The 19997-nt window shown below is 40.2% G+C and overlaps 1 protein-coding gene across 1 annotated transcript; it reads left to right on the top strand.

The window, feature by feature from the left end:
- Nucleotides 1-1138: 1138 nt before the first annotated feature.
- On the top strand, nucleotides 1139-19615 carry LOC115363221 (C-type mannose receptor 2-like). Its single transcript, XM_030057329.1, has 4 exons — nucleotides 1139-1319; nucleotides 2035-2361; nucleotides 18347-18435; nucleotides 19440-19615. The coding sequence occupies exons 1-4, from the start codon at nucleotides 1199-1201 to the stop codon at nucleotides 19581-19583; spliced, it is 681 nt and encodes a 226-aa protein (XP_029913189.1). The 5' UTR covers nucleotides 1139-1198; the 3' UTR covers nucleotides 19584-19615.
- Nucleotides 19616-19997: the final 382 nt, after the last annotated feature.

Here is a 19997-nt window from a genome sequence, read left to right as displayed (position 1 = left end):
GAAACCTGTTGGATGTTGGAGGAGTGCCCCGGTCACACCTGTGCTCACTACACCTCCATCACACTGACGCTTCATCCCTCCTGCCCGGCCTGCGCTGTCGCTCTGCAGGGGAGGAGAGACAGAAAGACCGAGACAGCCTACATCTCTGCATTTTACACAAGAGGGGTAAGCATTATTGTTATTTTTTTGAACATAAATTTTCCCTTGCTATTAGATAAAGTGAATTTGAAATGCACTTCAGCCAGGTTCTGACATTGGTGGTGAGGTGACGGGTTAGTCTTGATATTAAAATAAGATTAAACAAGGAAAACAGGACGGTTATTTTTTGGTGCATTGCTCAGAGAAGATTCATTGTCATGGATTTTCATGAGAACATTTTGCTTCATTGATATGTCAAATATGACTTCGATTCTTTTCAAATTCAAATTGTCTCTCCGGCCCTTCTCACAAGTGATCATCTTATCCTGCTGACAAAAAACTGTCAGAGAGCTGTGGTGTGATTTCGTCATGGCAGGGAATGCGTTAATCTTCATCCTCTTATCAGGTTAGTGTCACTTGACTGTCATATATTCCCCCCAAAATTTTGAATTTATTGTGAAATCACCCCATGGAGGAGTTCTTAAACATAGAGTCTAAGGTCCGATTTGCCCACAGAAACCAAGCAGATGTATGATGTCTCTTAATTTTTCTAGCCTGTATGATCTTACTGTGATGTATGTGAGATGCATGAGAGCGTAAAACACATCAGACCTAATCCATCATTTATGCCGGCATATCTTCCATATGTACATGATATTTAAGTAAAGAAATCTATTTAAGTAATAAATGTCACCTTTACTTTGCTAGTGCATTGTTAGTATTCAGACATGAGCTCCTTTGTATGCAGGAGTCACTGTTCAAAGTGAGTTGCTCTAAATGAGATGTTTTGCATGTCGGCACAGGGCTGGGCAGCCTCCCCTCCTGTTTTCCTCGTCAGTACCTCTTGGTTGAAGAAAAAATGAACTGGACTGAAGCGCAGAGCTACTGCAGGCAGCACTACACAGACCTGGCCACCGTGACCAGCGAGGAAGACGTGACCAAGCTGAATGACGCTGTGGGGAGTCATCGCTGCTGGATAGGGCTGTACGAAGACATTAACAGCTGGAGGTGGTCTCTGCAAAATAAGAGTTACTACGGTGAAGGAGAGGCTGAGTTCAGGATGTGGGTCAGTGGGCAACCTGATAACTCCGGCAGTAATGAGCACTGTGTGGTAATGAACCCAGGAGGATTATGGTTTGTTTCTTCTTGTTTTTCTGCACGTCCATTCGTCTGCTACAACGGTGAGAATAAAACAACAGCGGTGAATTCATAAAAAAAAAAACAATAAGAATAATAACATTAATCACCATCTTTTCCAAACTTTTTTTTAGTCATAGAAAAAAAAACCTACATTTCTAGATAATGAAGGCAGCCAACATTAAGATCTCAGCTTGGGTTATTGTAACATATTTTCAAGGTGAAATCCTTGTTTGCATTTCTGGAGAGATAATGACGTTATATCCCTGTGTATCTGGTTGAATGCGGATTGTGTCACTGAGAGGGTCCAAGTCGATGTCTACCTGGAATAAAGACTGACTGAAACAAACAAACAAACAAACAAACAAAAACTACCTGTTATACATGTGAGATGTTCACCCTCATAATGAACACAGGAAATGTTATCTTCATATTTACAACAACCTGATCATCTCTACCTTCTTGTCAATAACAGGCAGTTACCTTACAAACTAACATCACTGTTATTTTTGTTCCTTTGCACCGTTTTTATAGTTACTTGCCAAAAAATCAACCAACCAAACAATATGTTTTATTAGTGATTACTCAGCAGTCTTCTTATTTGACCCCTCAGTGTGGTTGCTGTTTTTCCTCTTTCAGTGCAAACCATATTATTTTGCTGATATTCTTCAATGGTGACTCTTGTCATCATTAGTTCTGACACTACTAAATCATGAGTTCTGCTTAAAAATATATTTATGAATATGTTTTCACCGGCAGATCGAACCAAAGGCTCATCGAGATGGATTTTAGTGAACAAAGACAAGACCTGGAGTGAGGCTCAGAGCTACTGCAGGCAGAACTACACCGACCTGGCCAGCGTCAGGAACCTCGCTGAGAACGAGGAGATCAAAGGTTTGATCAGCAACAGCTCTTGGATCGGCCTGTTCAGAGACGTGTGGAAGTGGTCAGACGGGAGCGCCATGTCATTCTCTAAATGGCATGATAACCAACCAGAAGGAGGAGATGAGCATTGTGTGGTTTCACTTCGGGGAAAATGGCATGACTATTTATGTAGTAACAGATTTTACTTTGTCTGTTACAGTGGTAAGTCGAGATCTATAATATGTCATTTTGAAATTTTGTCAATTCAAAATTTACAACAAACTATTAGTCACTGACCATATTATTTTGCTGCTTGGTGGATGAAAAGCCTGTTTTTATTAATGTGACACATCCATTCCACAAGATGTCGTGAAGATGCAGGTGATCAAAGTGCGGCTGCAGTCCTCCTCAGCGGACCTGGAGGCCATGAAGGACGCCTTGTTGCAGCAGGTGAGGAAGCTCGAGCTAAAATGTTCACAGCAGTTTTTTTTTTTTTTTTTTAGATAAGCTTCGAGTTTTGTCAAAGAGAATTAAATGGTCAAAACAAACAAAACTTTATTTTTGTCTGTCGTTGTTACAACAATATCGATGAACCTTCTGTCTTCAGGCTGGATGGTGAAGGAAATGAGCCAGACATTGACTAAACAACAAGATCTAGAGCAAGGACAGTTGGTTTTTGGTTTTGATGCCCTACAACAATGGAAAAGGCCACAGGGGCAAAACCAGACACAGCGATTCCTACCCTCTTCCAGTGTTCGGGTCAAATCTGACCGATTTGAAACTTTAATTAATCCTAAAAATTGTGTTTTTCATCGTATTGCCTCAAGGCCTTATGATATATGATATACAAATGACCGCCATAAGAAATGCATGGGTTAGACTATAATATATTCATCCATCAACTGGAAAACATTGCCATACACACTCTCATTCTACTGTGTGAACACAATGAGTAGACAACTGATGAGGCGGTTTCCTGTCCAAGAGGTTGTAGACCATACTACCATATTTTACAAGCAAATGATAATGGAGAGGAGATTGAGACTGAACAGGAAATAGAGGATCATGTCTCAGAAATGGAAGACAAGCTTTAAAGCTTGACAAAAAGTTGACAAAGCTTTAGTGACCCCTCTAATTCAACGGCGCCAACACCTTCCCCGCTCAGCACTCTCTGCCCCCATATGCAGAATATGCAGTTTGAATGTACCTGTTTCCTGTGAGCTGACATCTGATGGCCTGTTTATTTGCATGGACGCATCAACTTGCTTGTTTATCACTTGTATTATGTGGCGCTTGGCCAATAAAAACCTGTTTTTACTGGCCAAGCGTGCTTATGCATACAAAGAATTTGACTCCGGTTTACCATATATACTTATAATACTTACATATATCACACAGCACAACAAAGACACCAAACAAAAGAAATACATAGCAGTAATACATAGAACACTGGAGGTAAGTATGTGTGCACAACACGGCACGTCCCAACTATACAGACTGCTGTCATGGCTGATTTATATTCAACGTACAGTGGTATATGCATTTACAAGTGAATATTTTAATTGCGCATGTTTAATGAAAAGGGAGAGGGGGCTTTTTGCAAAGTTTAGTGCTCTGATTTCTCACCTCCTTCTTCTGCCTTTTGCTTTTGGTATTTGTTGGAGCACTGACTGTGGTGTTGACAAAAAATGAGGCGATAATAAAGAATGTGTCTGTTTGTCAGCTGCGTCAGAGACTGAAGGACCAAGGCGTGAGTGACGACGTGCAGCTCCGATGGGTGACGCAGCCTGATGGGAGGGTCTTCCACAAGGAAGGGAAAGAGGAGGAGAAAGACAAGGAGGAGCAGGCGGAGAGCTGCGGTCCCTGAACATGCTTTTGATTCTTCATGTAGTGCCGTTTCACTGGAGAATAGCCTATTATTCGTGACTTAGCATGAAAAAGTACAAAAAAGAAAATCACAATAATTGGAAACATTCTGGCAACGGCACAAATTTCCCAAAGATGTTGGGGGGGCACATTTAGCAGGAGGTCAGGGGGTCCTCCCCCTGGAAATTTTGAGCATCTTACATTGAATTTCCTGGATTCTGGTGGATTTCTATGCACCCATTTACCATTTTTATGCATCAGTTTATTAGGAAAATCTTATTTTTTTTATAAATATCTATTATAAATTGTATAAATATCTATCAATATTTTATAAATATTGGGGGGGACTTGTACCCCTTGACCTCCTCTAAATTTGCGCCCATGCATTCTGGCATTCTTTTACATGTGAACTGTATTTTTCACAGAGATCCAAAGCCATATGATAGCTCTGCTTATAGGAAAAAAAAATCATAAATTACATATCTATCCATATCCATATCCACATCTATCTAACTATCTATACACAGCTTTATTTTCAGAGTTTTGGGACTTTCATTTTTTTTAAAAGTGTGCACTTTGTACTGGAAAAAGTCGTTTGAGTGATCCTGATGGAAATTCTTTGTTTGCTGAAAAATCCACAGAGGATAGCTGGTACCTGTGTCAAAATAAAAGAGACAGAGGAAAGTCTATGCCGTTCTGTTTGTGTATCAACACCAGTTTAAATAGACATTTGGTTTTATTTGACATCTTTAAAAACTGTGTTTTCTGTCTTGTCGCCTTTTCTATTATTTCACTCATCTTTTGAAAGCTGATTATTCCATTTGTGCTAATTGATTGGTTGGTGCAAACTGCAATTGATGTGTCTGTTCTTTTTTTGATTTTCCTTGTGTGTGAAATTCGGTTTATCAATAAAGGTTATTATTAAACACTATTATTAATCTGTAGATATTTTTAAGATTTGTAATGGAAAATAATTTGATGAGATATTAATTAGTGTGCTTGTATTGACAACATATAAGCATAGGCTATGACATGTAAATAGCATTTTTCAAGCGGTGTCAAGCTGTTTCTAATATTCTGTCCCCGTCATGTAAATGAGGACAAAAGCTTTTCAAGCTTGAACGAACAAAGAAATACATACATAGATCAGCAAAACTTGGAAATCATGAATCAAATTTTTAGGTTGTTTAATGTTGTGGAGGTCAACATACCATTAGACAAATAGATAATTGTTTACCATTATGAGAAAATATGCGAGACTCAAATGAAGAGAATTTTCCAAGTAGCCTAACAGGCAACTTACTCAAAATATTCCAGTTACGTTGGTCACACCAGCAGGTCATTTTTGTCTTGGTGATTTCTTGGAAGAAAAAAAATCTCAACAGAACTCCTTAGTTACATAAAATTTGCATTCATAATTAATAAAACCGTTAAATCTGGACGCTGCTTGTTGATCGTGTGTGTGTGTGTGTGTGTGTGTGTGTGTGTGTGTGTGTGTGTGTGTGTGTGTGTGTGTGTGTGTGTGTGTGTGCGCGCGCGCAGACTGCCGTCGCAGCCTGGGGGGTTACGGTAACTCATACTTTAGGTAAAACACAGAGAGGGGGCACAGAGAAAGATCCAGCCGACAGCAGGCGCTCACTGTGCGCGCGGACCCCGCAGCTTCCCGTGAGCTCCGGGTGACTCTCAGCCGTCTGGCTCTGTCCCACAGCCCTCAGCAGCAGCAGGAAGCCCGCACCCTGGCACCGTATTGTAAGGAGGACTACAGTTGTACAAAATTCAGTGTAGGCTATTCAACGTAGTAAAACGTGGCCTGGTGTGTTTTATTTTTCTCTCTATGGCCCCTCGGTGGCTACGTTGTACATAAACATAAAACAAGAGAAAAAGAAGAATATTTACATTTTCAATCCAATCAAAGAGGACGTCACACAATTCAAATACATACATTGTACTGTACATCAGCCAATCAAAGTTGTTGTGACTGCACTGGAGCTCGAAGTCCTGTGTTGTTGAGATTCAGCTGATTTCTTGTTGTGATCTTGTCTTTTGGTGCTCCTGGGCTGTAGCTACATCCTGCAGAAATGTCGGTGAATGTATGTCTCAGAAAATTAATTGGCAGTAATTGTGTGCGATTATGCGATTTAAGCTCTAGCTGATCCTGCCTACACAGCCACAGACGTCACTGCGCGTTAATTCAATGATATAGGCTAGCCTACAGTCCAAGCGTCCAAAGCATGATTTTTTTTTAAGACACCTCAATCTTCAGTGAATCCGGCGCTCCTGTTCATGACATGTATTTATCCCACCTCCCCTGCTACTTTTTTCCATTATTACAGTTTAATGCATTTTAAAGGCTCCCGTGGGTTTTTGAGAGGATTCCAGGCGCTCTCTGTAAATGCCTGGCCTGGGGAAAGAAGTGCAGTCAGACGCTCTGCTCCCTGCCCCTCATGCGAACAGACGGTCTGTGTCTCCATCTAGTGGTTAAATAGTAGTATTGACTAGCATCCAGTGTATGGTCGCATAATCAACCTCTGTAACTTCGCTTCACTTTACAGCTTTTATATCCTTTATATCCTGGACCCACAAATAATGCATATATCCCACTATACATTATCTCGCACTCCTGTATGTATGATGGAAAAGTGTCAATTTTGTCTCTGCAGCAGCCAAGAAACCTGCAGCCAAGAAGGCCGCAAAGCCCAAAGAAGAGGATTAAATTGAATTGTGCTCATCTGTATAATAACAAATTACAAGAAACCATTACTTGAATGAATTTATGAGTTAGAAACCATTCAGCGGAAACGTCTATACTACCCACCCACAGATTAGCACTCTGCACTCTGAATCCAGTGATCCGAGTCCGAATCTCGGTCAAACCTCAATTTTTAAAAAGGTTTTAAGAAGAATTTTTAAGAAGGTTACCGCTCCTGCCTCCTGGTAACATCTTAGGAAACTGTAAATTCTAAAGCGAGTTATACATAGACATTTATATTCTGTAGGCTATGAAAGTGAACAATGATTGAGAGGAAAATGCAAATCCTGGTAACAGAGGCCCGCGCCGTCACATTTATTCAACAAATAGCCTATTGGAAGAAAAATATTAGAATGATAAAAAGTAAATTAAAACATGTTCTTAAGGACTGTAAATAGTCTAGCAGGCTCTTTATGTTTTATTTGACAGTCTATGCTGTAACATCCGATTTGTGGCAGTGGTCACTTCAAGAGGCAACAATAGCTACACAATAGCTACAGATGTTGATCAAAGACCAAAAAAAAAAAAAAAAAAAAGGAAAAACAGTTGAGGATTTTATTTTAGGCTATTTTATTTTTTATGAATCATTTACTTGGTTAATCTGCCCTGCACTCAGAACTGGATGATATTCCATCCTAATATACTTGCAGCAGATTAGTGTAATGCAGCAGTGTTTACATCTGAGAAACAATTTAGGATACTACTACTGCTACTGCTACTGCTACTGCTAATACTACTATTACTATTACTACTACTACTACTACTACTACTACTACTACTACTACTACTACTACTACTAATAATAATAATAATAATAATGATGATAATAATAATAATAATAATAATAATAATAATAATAATAATACTACAGTTGGTATAAAAGACAAAGTGAACCACTCACCATCACAACCAACATAACGGCTCTTTTAAGAGCCGACCTTCAACACAAGTTTGTACATGTTTGATCTTTTAGTGACATTTACTGGAAGTTTGATGAAGATCAAATTTTATGTGTTGATTTACTTTTTTGGAGCTGCCATTTTTGAGATAAACCTTTAACTCTATAACGCCGTTTATATCATATATGATACACATCATCAGATAACACATTCCATTTCAGTTCAATCAATACCAAAATACTGTATACCTTGTATAGCATACCTTTGTACACTTCCCCTGTTCTCCTTGGACCATACCACTGGCACTTCAAGTACTATCATATATGATACAACAGAAAAATCGTATAAAGACATATTTTTGAAAAATTATTATTATTATTATTTTATTTTATTTAATTTTTTTTTTTTTTTCATTTTGTTATAGGACTAAATAAAGGGTTTAATTTCAAAAAATTGGAATTTTCTGCCAATTCTTTCATAGTTCAGGCTTTAGAGGGTTAAGGTGCATTTTCTGTGTATACTGCAGTGAAACTATTAATTGTGGATGTTGATGTCTGATGCTTGCAGTCAGTGTGTCACCCACACAGTTAGAGCACGACTTCACACACATTTTGGCAATAATAATAATAGAAGAAGAAGAAGAAGAAAACAATTAATTGTCCAGTTGTTTAAACAGAGCAGACTATGTTAAATCTGTTCCCACAGCAACAGCACTGTCCGTCCTGGACTTCTCTCTCCTGGTTAGCTGATAATTACCATGTAGAGTCCCTGGTTGCTATAGAAACCATATTCGGCTGGACAATGCAAGGACCAGTTTCCATGTCAAGCATGAGCGAAGCTTCATGCATGAAGATTTGCATCGAGGAAGCCACACAGGTTTCTGACCAGTTACGTGCATTCTGGGAAATAGAGTCCCTGGGCATCTCCAGCAAAGACGAGGAACGAGTTGATAACGATGCGCAGAAAAACTTTGACAGGTCAGTCAGATACAGTCATGAAGTCGAGCTGCCATGGAAACAAGATGCACCTGAACTCCCAGACAATCTGAGAATTGCCCGGAAAAGATTTGAAGGGCTGAAACGAAAACTGAAAGCTGATGTGACACTGTTCAAGGGATACAGTGATGTGATTCAGGACTATCTTCAGCAGGGAATATGTGAAGATATCCCAGACACCGGTCACACAGCAGGCACTGAGAACAGCACTGTCATGTACTACTTGCCTCACCATGCTGTAATAAGAGAGGACAAAACAACAACTAAGCTGAGAGTTGTCTTCGATGCTTCTTCACATGAGGACGGCTGTCCCTCTCTTAATGACTGCCTGCTTACTGGACCAAATCTAAACCCAGACCTTCTAACCATCTTAGTGAGATTCAGGCTGCACCCAATTGCATTCATGGCAGACATCACTCAAGCATTCCTGCAAATATCTGTTGCTGACAAGGACAGAGATGCTTTGAGATTCCTGTGGCTCACAGGACCTCCCGATGCTGAGGACACCAAATCACGCACACTAAGAATGGCTCGTGTGGTGTTCGGAGTGTCATCAAGCCCATTCTTGCTTGCAGCTACAATCATGAACCACTTGGAGAAATACAAGAAAAGTCACCCACAGGCTGTTAACACTCTGAAAGACTCCCTGTTTGTTGATGACTTGATTGCCAGCGCAAGTGATGTTGAAGATGCTTATGCACTAACTGCACAGACGAAGGAGATCCTGTCCACAGCTGGTATGAACCTCTGTAAGCAGACAACAAATTCTGCTGAGCTGAAGGCCAAGTGGCTGCAAGAGGGCCTCGAGTTCACTCTGGAACCTGAAGCACACGGCTGTGTGTTAAAGGTGCTCGGTCTGGTATGGAGGCCAGAAACAGATGATTTTGTTTTCAACTTCAAGCATCTGATGGACATTTTCAAGGAGAGAGAGAACACAAAGAGGAGTGTCCTGCGGTCGTCAGCTAAGGTGTTTGATCCCATTGGATTTCTGACGCCATTCACCATAAGGGTAAAATGTCTCTTCCAGGACATGTGGCAAAGGGGCATCAGCTGGGATGAGGAGCTGCCAGACGACCTCACTCAAAGGTGGCAGCAATGGTGTGTGGAACTGCTTCAGCTGCATCAGATAGCCATTCCCAGGTGGTATGGAACCGACAAACTGCAAAATGGACAAGGCCAAGTTCTTCATGTGTTCAGTGATGCAAGTGAGAGGGCCTATGGCGCAGCAGCGTATCTCCAAGGACAGACAGCTGAGGGAAAAACTGTAACTAGACTGATAATGCCCAAGTCAAGAGTTGCACCCATTTAGAAACTCACCCTGCCATGTCTTGAGTTAATGGGAGCTCTGATTGCAGCAAGGATGGGAAACAACCTGTTAAGGGCGATGAACATACACACAAGCCAAATCTGCATGTGGTCAGACTCCACGATATTCATCCAGTGTGAAAATGGAAACAATTTGTCGCGAATAGAGTGACAGAGATACAGTTACTGACTCCACCAGAAGCCTGGTCACACTGTAGTGGGAAATCAAACCCAGCTGATTTAACCACAAGAGGTCAAACAGCCTCAAAACTGAAAGAAGAGAAACTCTGGTGGTCAGGACCCCCATTTCTGAGCTCATCAAAGCAGCCAGAGCTGTCAAATGAAGAGCTCTGTGAAGAGGAAATACAGGCGAGCTCAAGTTGAGCCACATCACAGTCCAGCTGAATAACACAGGAAATACACCACCAGATCCGCTGATAAAGTTGGAGAACTACAGCAAACTGAGGACTGTACACAGAATCACAGCGTGGATAAAACGATTAATCCACAACTCTCACTCAAAGGAAAAAAGACGAGGAGAGCTAATAACCGAGGAGCTGGCTGAAGCTGAAAGACACTGGATTTTGGAGGCACAGAATCAAAGTTTCCAGAGGGAGATAAGTGAAATAAGGGCCGGGCGAGACATATACAAAGACTCAAAAATCAGAGACCTTGAACTGTTTTTCGATGAAAATGGTTTAGTCTGTGTGGGAGGGAGGCTGCAAAAATCAGACTTAAGCTTTAGTGAGCAGTAGGGATGGGTGTATCGATCCTGTGGTATCGATATATCAATACTCACACGCTACTCATTTGGCATCAATTTCCTTAAACAAATATCGATACTAACAAATAAGAATTGGGGGTGCATGCATAACTTTCAGCTGTTTTAGATAGCTTACTTAACTTACTATATGCCGAGACACCCCTGTGCCTGGCGGCTTATTGAGCTAGAATGCAGGAGCCGGAGGAACACACAGAAAATACTGGCAGATCGGTCTTTTTTTTCTTTTTTTTGACAAGAAAAGTGAAAATGTGCGTGTTTTTTTGTTCATATTTAACTTATTTCATTCATATTTATGTTATTTATTTTAATTTTAGTTTTATTATGTATTGACCATAATAAATATGGTATAAATGGTCTGTATTTGTCATGTAATTTGTCTTAAATGTGATAATATTTTGAATAAAAAACATTGTCAGTAAGAAATTATCAGTATTGGTATCAGTATCCCTGAAAATGCAAGAAAAAGTATTGGTATCGTATCGAATCCTAAAAGTGTGGTATCGCCCATCCCTAGTGAGCAGCATCCATGGATCTTACCTTCCAATCACGGTCTTTCTGAAATGCTGATTAAACACAGCCATGACCAAGTGATGCACTCAGGAATAAGAGACACTCTGGTGCAACTGAGAGATAAATATTGGATTCCCCGAGCCCAATAAATGGTAAAACGGATGATTGCATCTTGCACTACTTGTAAAAGATTCAGAGCAAAAGCCATGCAGCAGATAACTGCACCCCTGCCAAGAGATCGGATCACAGAACCACCTCCCTTTGAAACTGTAGGAGTGGACTTTGCCGGGCCCCTGTACGTTAAGAGCAAGAGCTCCGGAGAGAAGGCATACATAGCATTATTCACCTGTGCAGTTACCCGTGCAGTCCACCTCGAATTGGTGTCAGATTTGTCAACAGAAAAATTCCTCCTGGCATTCAAAAGATTCATAGCCAGACGAGGTCTTTGCAGAGTTGTCTATTCAGACAATGCCCGGACTTTCAAACAAGCTGATCAAGATCTCAGAGCGCTCTGGAAGGCCATCAAGGAGCCTGAAATGCTCCTAGATGGGGATGCTGGTCAGATCAGTGAAGACATGTCTGTAATGGGAAGAGCTTCACTGAGCTTTGAGGAGCTATCATCTCTACTAGCAGAGGTAGAGGCAACAATTAATTCAAGACCACTCACCTTTGTCTACAGTGAACCAGAAGAACCTCAGCCTCTGACACCAGCTCACTTCCTAATTGGAAAACGACTATCCTCTCTGCCATCCAAGTCTTTTCATGCTGCCAAACAAACTTTCAACTCCAGCCGAGAGGAGCTGACTAGAAGATGGAAATATCGCCAGCGCCTTCTCACCGACTTCTGGATTCGCTGGAAAAAGGAATATTTACAGGAGCTGAGATCCGCCCACACCAGAAACACTCCACGCCTCACACCTCTAAAGGAGGGTGATCTGGTACTCTTCGGAGATGACAAGCTGCCGCGCCAGATCTGGAAAACTGGGATGGTCAAGGAGCTCTTCACAGGAAGAGACGGACTTGTGAGATCCTGTGCTGTGCGCACATCGGATGGGACAATATTAAGAAGACCAGTTCAACTCCTATATCCTTTAGAGACTGTCTAAACTGTCTTCATGGGGGGGAGGATGTTGTATCTTTATTTCATTGATACGGTGCTTAATAGTTCATTAACGCAGTAATCATTCAGTAATTCATGTGGTTAAAAAGTTAAACTATTTACAAGGAGTCATGTGTTTCATTTGGTTAGTTTAAGTTAAATTACTGTGAACAGTGACTGATATAGACCACAAGGTGGCAGTAGCGTTCTACACATTGAGTAAAAGGTCACGAACAAGTGTTGCTCTTGGCTTGAGAGAGAAAAAAATGGAGAAGATGTTTTCAATAATGCAATGCCGTGCATATATTATTCTGTAATACCGCTAGTTTGTTCAGTAAAGTTTTGAACGAGGAACACGAATTTCTGGTCGTTTTTATAGAAGCTACAGTTAAGTCCCCACAAAATGCATATTTGAGAGTTGACTGGCACTGGTCTACAGATATGTGGAGAAAAAGTTATGAGTCATCCTACACTATCTTTTGGACACGGCAAGGTTCATGTAAATTATCACACTATGGCCTTCAAATTCACCTCATCTTAACCCAGGTGAACACCTAAGGGAGATTTTAGACTCAGCACCATCATCAAAACATCAAATGAGGGAATGTCTTTTGTAGGAATGGATCTCCATCACCTCCAGCAGAGGGATGGAGAGATGTGGAGAATCTCTGTTGAGAAACTTTTCTGATGGCCAAACACCTCACCAAGACACATTATAGGGGCGAGTGGGGAAATTTGTGCCAAGGGGCAAGTAGTGCCACCCCTGTTATCTAGAAGACCATAGAAGAAGTTGGTCATGTGACCACATATTTTTGAAGAGGCATCTATTTCACTCATCCTGCAAAGAAGGGAGACACATGGCTTGAGAGGTGAGCACATTTCAGTTCAAAAAACATTTTTTTGCCCTCCAAAGTAAAATTTCTATGATCAAGGTTTTTTGATTGCTGTGTTTGAACAATTATAGAAAACTCTGAAAACAGTTCACACAGGTTTTAGCACTTTAGTAAGCTACACCATGAGTCTATACAGTTAGCATGATGTTAGCTCAAAACAGCTGGGGGATGCATTTTTTTTTTTTCAAAATGGTGGGCTTGGGGTAATTTGTGCCAAAGGGCCTGGGGTAAGTTGTGCCAGTGGCACAATTTGTGATTATATACTATATATTACTTTATTGTATTTTATTGTTATTGTACATTGTCTTCTTACCTTTGATCACTAAAACTATTCAGATTCAGATGAAGATGATTTGCAGGTGCTCATTTTGGAATTTTTATTTTGTTCTGGGTATGTGTTCATGTGGCGCTCGGCCTTGTTATAGAAAAGAAAATAATAATTAAATGTTAAATAAATAATTTTGTATTGAATTTGTGAGATTAAAATGATCTGTTTTACTTCAATTTTCAATGGCACAATTTACCCCAGTGTATTCTCTCTAATGGAACAATTTACCCCGCACCAGCGGCAAGGTGTGCCACAAAACCACTTTTTTTTTTTTTTTTTCGAAAGCTATATTTCTCAAACAGTTTATATAAGATCCAAAATGATTGTTCCCAGGGATGCACAACATTCTTAACTATATGTGCATATTTTAGTTTGAGGCATTACTGTAAACCCCTCGCTTTAAAGGCACTTTAAGTAAAAATTGGCACTACTTACCCCACTCTCCCCTACTGGCTTTTCCTTGCTTCTTTATTATCTTAACGTGCTGACTTCTCCACTCCCTCTCTGCCAAGTGCATCTGAGTGAGGTGGGGAGGGCCATGGGACCCAGCTCTTATTGCTCAGCATTTCTGTGTCCAGACCAGAACAGAACAGAATGAACACTCCTAAAACAGTGTGTATGTATAGATATGCGGGATATACGTAGGATATCTTGTTGTGAATAACAGGTTGTTACCTTACAAACTAAAATCACTGTTATTTTTGTTCCTCTTTACAATTTTGTGTGTATATGTTTGTGCGTGTATATATATGTACTGTATATTTATACATAACTTGTACTCTATTGTTCTCTCCTCCTTCCCCAATGCATGCACACACTCTCAATTGTCTTCTCTCTCTCTCTCTTTCTGTGTGTGTGTTTGTGTGTGTGTGTGTGTGTTTGTGTGTGTGTGTGTGTGTGTGTGTGTGTGTGTGTGTGTGTGTGGCGTCCCGCTCATGCAAACCTCTGCAGAGAAGTCTGTTGTTACTTTGCATAATGAGCCAATTATTATTGAAACATGCAATATTCAAATAATGTCCCAAGCAAGAGAGCAGCATTGTTTCAGGTAAACAAATACGCTGTGATGACTGATAAGAAAGAACTCAGCTCACTTATATATATATATATATATATATATATATATATATATATATGTATTGATGTCACAACATGTCAAAAGGGCCCTAATGCAAGAAAAGGGTGTTGCAGTCTGTTTTGAAAGTCAAAACCAGAAATCAGACAAAACAGGCTACAGTACCAGAGCATCAGGCAGAGGATCAAATCAGGAAAACAGGCCAGTGTGTGTGTGTAAGCTGCAGGAGGGTGGAGGTGACATGACAATTTATATAGCACCTTTCATACAAGCATGCAGCCCAAAGTGCTTCACATTCCAAGATTAACCCTTTGGTGCATTGCGGTCACTACAGTGGACAGCTGTTTAACAGTCATTTTCTCCTAAATGCAATGTTTTCTATGGTGGAATTGCATATCAGCTGTTAGAATGCTCTCTGCTGTTCCCCCTCCATTGAGGTTTATGCAGAGACTGACAGTTCTTGTTGCTGAAAACATGTTAATACTAGTAGAATGACATGGTAATACCAGTCCTTCATCCTGAAAGAAGTATGGAGACTCACAGAAATATTCATGCCCTAAGAAGAATAAAAACACCTCAGAAAAAAATCTGGCTCAGACTCAGGCTTTCATAATTCATGCATCAAAGGGTTAAAATAACACAGGCAAAAAATAAAAACAATACATAATGGTAAAATGTGCTAGACTAAAAATTACAACAACAAAACTATGAAATATTAAATAAATCAAAACAAACACATGAATAAAAATACAAATAAAAAACAATGATTAAATTGAAAAAAATAAGGATGTTAATCCAAAATAAAAGCCAGATTTAATAGGTTTTTTTGTTTCGTGTTAAAAATACCAAGCAAGCTTGCCATTCTGTTTTGCAGGGACAGTGTGTGTTTCCCAGTTTAGGGGCATAAAAACAGAAGGCAGCCACACTGGTGCTTAATTAGGACACATCAGCTACATTTAAAAGATGAGCTGTGGAGAAACCTCAGTGATGTGGCTGGAACATAAAATGAAAGAAAATCTCTGATGTGTGGAGGGAGCGAGGCCATTTCAAGCTTCGTGAACAAGTTCATGAACTTTAAAATCAATTCTAAAAGATACAGGTGGCCAGGAGAAGAGGTGTGGGAGAGGTTTACGGAAACTCTGATGTCATCGCTTCATGTGCCGTTAAAGCAGCATGTGCAGCCTCAAATAAACCTGTTGGATGTTGGAGGAGTGCCCCGGTCACACCTGCGCTCACTACACCTCCATCACACTGACGCTTCATCCCTCCTGCCCGGCCTGCGCTGTCGCTCTGCAGGGGTGGAGGGACAGAAAGACCGAGACAGCCTACATCTCTGTATTTTACACAAGAGGGGTAAGCCATTATTATTATTATTATTGTTTTTTGGGTTTTTTTTGTTTTTTTTTTTAACATAAATGGCCCTTGCTATTAGATAAAGTGAATTTGAAATACACTTCAGCCAGGTTCTGACACTGGTGGTGAGGTGACGGGTTCGTCTTGATATTAAAATAAGATTAAACAAGGAAAACAGGAGGGTTATTTTTTGGTGCATTGCTCAGAGAAGATTCATTGTCATGGATTTTTATATTTTGCTTCACTGATATGTCAAATATGACTTCGATTCTTTTCAAATTCAAAATGTTTCACTGGCCCTTCTCAACAGTGATCATCCTATCCTGCTGACAACAAAGTGTAAGAGAGCTGTGGTGTCATTTTGTCATGGCAGGGAATGCGTTAATCTTCATCCTCTTGTCAGGTTAGTGTCACTTGACTGTCAAATATTCCCCCCCAAAATTTCGAATTTATTGTGAAAGCACCCCATGGAGGAGTTCTTAAATATAAAGTCTAAGGTGTGATTTGCCCACAGAAACCAAGCAGATGTATGATGTCTCTTAATTTTTCTAGCCTGTATGATTTTTCTGTGATGAATGTGAGATGCATGAGAGCGTAAAACACATCAGACCTAATTCATCATTTATGCCAGCATCTCTTCCATATGTACATGATATTTAAGTAAAGAAGTCTATTTAAATAAATTTCACCGTTACTTTGCACGTGCATCGTTAGTATTCAGACATGAGCTCCTTTGTATTCAGGAGTCACTGTTCAAAGTGAGTTGCTCTAAATGAGATGTTTTGCATGTCGGCACAGGGCTGGGCAGCCTCCCCTCCTGTTTTCCTCGTCAGTACCATGTGGTTGAAAAATCAATGAACTGGACTGAAGCGCAGAGCTACTGCAGGCAGCACTACACAGACCTGGCCACCGTAAGCAGCGAGGAAGACGTGGTCAAGCTGAATGACGCTGTGGGGAGTCATTACAGCTGGATAGGGCTGTACAATGACATTAACAGCTGGAGGTGGTCTCTGCAAAATAAGAGTTACTACGGTGAAGGAGAGGCTGAGTTCAGGATGTGGGCCAGTGGGCGACCTGATAACCCTGGCAGTAATGAGTACTGTGTGGTAATGAGCACAAGTGGAGAATGGTGGGATTATCATTGTAGTAATAGTCTCCCATTCGTCTGCTACAACGGTGAGAATAAAACAACAGAGGTGATTTCATGAAAAAAAAAAAAAAACAATAACAATAATAACATTAATCACCATCTTTGCCAAACATTTTTTTTAGTCATAGAAAAAAAACCCTACATTTCTAGATAATGAAGTTAACCAATATTAAGATCTCAGCTTGGGGTATTCTAACATATTCTGAAGGTGAAATCCTTGTTTGCATTTCTGGAGAGATAATGATGTTATATCCATGTGTATCTGGTTGAATGCGGATTTTGTCACTGAGAGGGTCCAAGTCGATGTCTTCCTGGAATAAAGACTGACTGAAACAAACAAACAAACAAACAAACAAAAACTACCTGTTATACATGTGAGATGTTCTCCCTCATAATGAACACAGGAAATGTTATCTTCATATTTACAACAACCTGATCATCTCTATCTTCTTGTCATTAACAGGCAGTTACCTTACAAACTAAAATCACAGTTATTTTTGTTCCTCTGCACAGTTTTTATAGTTACTTGCCAAAAAATCAACCAACCAAACAATATTTTTATTAGTGATTAGCTACTCAGCAGTCTTCTTATTTAACCCCTCAGTGTGTTTGCTGTTTTCCCTCTTTCAGTGCAGATCATATTATTTTGCTGATATTCTTCCATGGTGACTTTTGTCATCATTAGTTCTGACACTACTAAATCATGATTTATTATAAATATATGTTCACCGGCAGATCGAACCAAAGGCTCATCGAGATGGATTTTAGTGGAAGAACACAAGACCTGGAGCGACGCTCAGAGCTACTGCAGGCAGAACTACACCGACCTGGCCAGCATCAGGAACCTCACTGAGAACGAGGAGATCAGAGGTTTGATCAGCAACAGCTCTTGGATCGGCCTGTTCAGAGACACGTGGAAGTGGTCAGACGGGAGCAACGTGTCATTCACTAAATGGCATGATAACCAACCAAGTTGGGGATATGAGCATTGTGTGTTTTCACATCTGGGAAAATGGCATGATGTTCCATGTAGTATCAGTTTTTACTTTGCCTGTTACAGTGGTAAGTAGAGATCTACGATATGTTATTTTGAAATTCTGTCAATTCAATATTTCCAAAAAAGTATTAGTCACTGGCCATATTATTTTGCTGCTTGGAAGATGAAAAGCCTGTTTTTATTAATATGACATATCCATTCCACAAGATGTCGTGAAGATGCAGGTGGTGAAAGTGCGGCTGCAGTCCACCTCCTCAGCGGACCTGGAGGCCATGAAGGACGCCTTGTTGCAGCAGGTGAGGAAGCTTGAGCTGAAATGTTCACAGTAGCTTTTTTTTTTTTTTTTTTTTTTTTTTTTCAGATAAGCTTCGGTTTTTGTCAAAGGGAATTAAATGGTCAAAACAAACAAAACTTTATTTTTGTCTGTCCTTGGTACAGTAATATCGATGAATCTTCTGTCTTCAGGCTGGATGGTGAAGGAAATGAGCCAGACATTGACTCTTAATTTATGGATATGTTTTCTGTTCTGTGTCTGTTTTTTTCTATATTCGTTGCACTTACTCATGTCATCTACTGGCCTGAGACGTTCTTTCACAGCTTGATAAGGTCTTCAACAAAAATTGAAAAGTGATTAATGGTTTTTGTGTTAATATAAGAACAGTTAAAACAGACTGGTCAAATTTGACCGAGAACACCTAAATAAGGGCTGAGCAACGAACACTGGAGGAGAGTTCAATTTAAATTTCCTCAGAGAATATGCAATTTGAATGTACCTGTGTCCTGTGAGCTGACATCTGATGGCCTGTTTATTTGCATGGGCGCATCAACTTGCTTGTTTATCACTTGTATTATGTGGCGCTTGGCCAATAAAAACCTGTTTTTATTGGCCAAGCGTGCTTATGCATACAAAGAATTTGACTCCGGTTTACCATATATACTTGTCATACTTACATATGTTACACAGCACAACAAAGACACCAAACAAAAGAAATACATAGCAGTAATACATAGAACACTGGAGGTAAGTATGTGTGCACAACATGACACATCCCAACTATACAGACTGTTGTCATGGCTGATTTATAATCAACGTACAGTGGTATATGCATTTACAAGTGAATATTGTAATTGTGCATGTTTTAATGAAAAGGGAGAGGGGGCTTTTTGCAAAGTTTAGTGCTCTGATTTCTCACCTCCTTCTTCTGCCTTTTGCTTTTGGTATTATAATATTGATGTTGGAGCACTGACTGTGGTGTTGGCAAACAATGAGGCCATAATAAAGAGTGTTTCTGTTTGTCAGCTGCGACAGAGACTGAAGGACCAAGGCGTGAGTGACGATGTGCAGCTCCGATGGGTGACGCAGCCTGATGGGAGGGTCTTCCACAAGGAAGGGAAAGAGGAGGAGAAGAACGAGGAGGAGCAGGCGGAGAGCTGCGGCCCCTGAACATGCTTTTGATTCTTCACGTAGTGCCGTTTCACTGGAGAATAGCCTATTATTCGTGACTTAGCATGAAAAAGTACAAAAAAGAAAATCACAATAATTGGAAACATTCTGGCAACGGCACAAATTTCCCTTAGACGTTGGGGGGGCACATTTAGCAGGAGGTCAGGGGGTCCTCCCCCTGGAAATTTTGAGCATCTTACATTGAATTTGCTGCATTCTGGTGGATTTCTATGCACCCATTTACCATTTTTATGTATCAGTTTACTAGGAAAATCTTATTTTTTATAAATATCTATGATAAATTTTATAAATATCTATCAATCTTTTTATAAATATTTGGGGGAACTTGTACCCCTTGACCTCCTCTAAATTTGCACACATGCATTCTGGCATTATTTTACATGTGAACTCTTT

The sequence above is a fragment of the Myripristis murdjan genome, chromosome 8 (genome assembly GCF_902150065.1).
Source record: "Myripristis murdjan chromosome 8, fMyrMur1.1, whole genome shotgun sequence".
Classification (NCBI taxonomy): Eukaryota; Metazoa; Chordata; class Actinopteri; order Holocentriformes; family Holocentridae; genus Myripristis; species Myripristis murdjan.
The sequence above is the reverse complement of the archived record's forward strand: the minus strand, read 5'-3'. Positions and strand labels throughout refer to the sequence as shown.

Excerpts from the sequence above, each read along its gene's own strand:
- LOC115363221 (XM_030057329.1), top strand. The coding sequence starts at position 1,199 with ATGTGGGTCAGTGGGCAACCTGATAACTCCGGCAGTAATGAGCACTGT. Across the intron at positions 2,362-18,346 it reads TTACTTTGTCTGTTACAGTG|ATGTCGTGAAGATGCAGGTG; the intron begins GTAAGTCGAGAT and ends CCATTCCACAAG. Across the intron at positions 18,436-19,439 it reads AGGACGCCTTGTTGCAGCAG|CTGCGACAGAGACTGAAGGA; the intron begins GTGAGGAAGCTT and ends TCTGTTTGTCAG.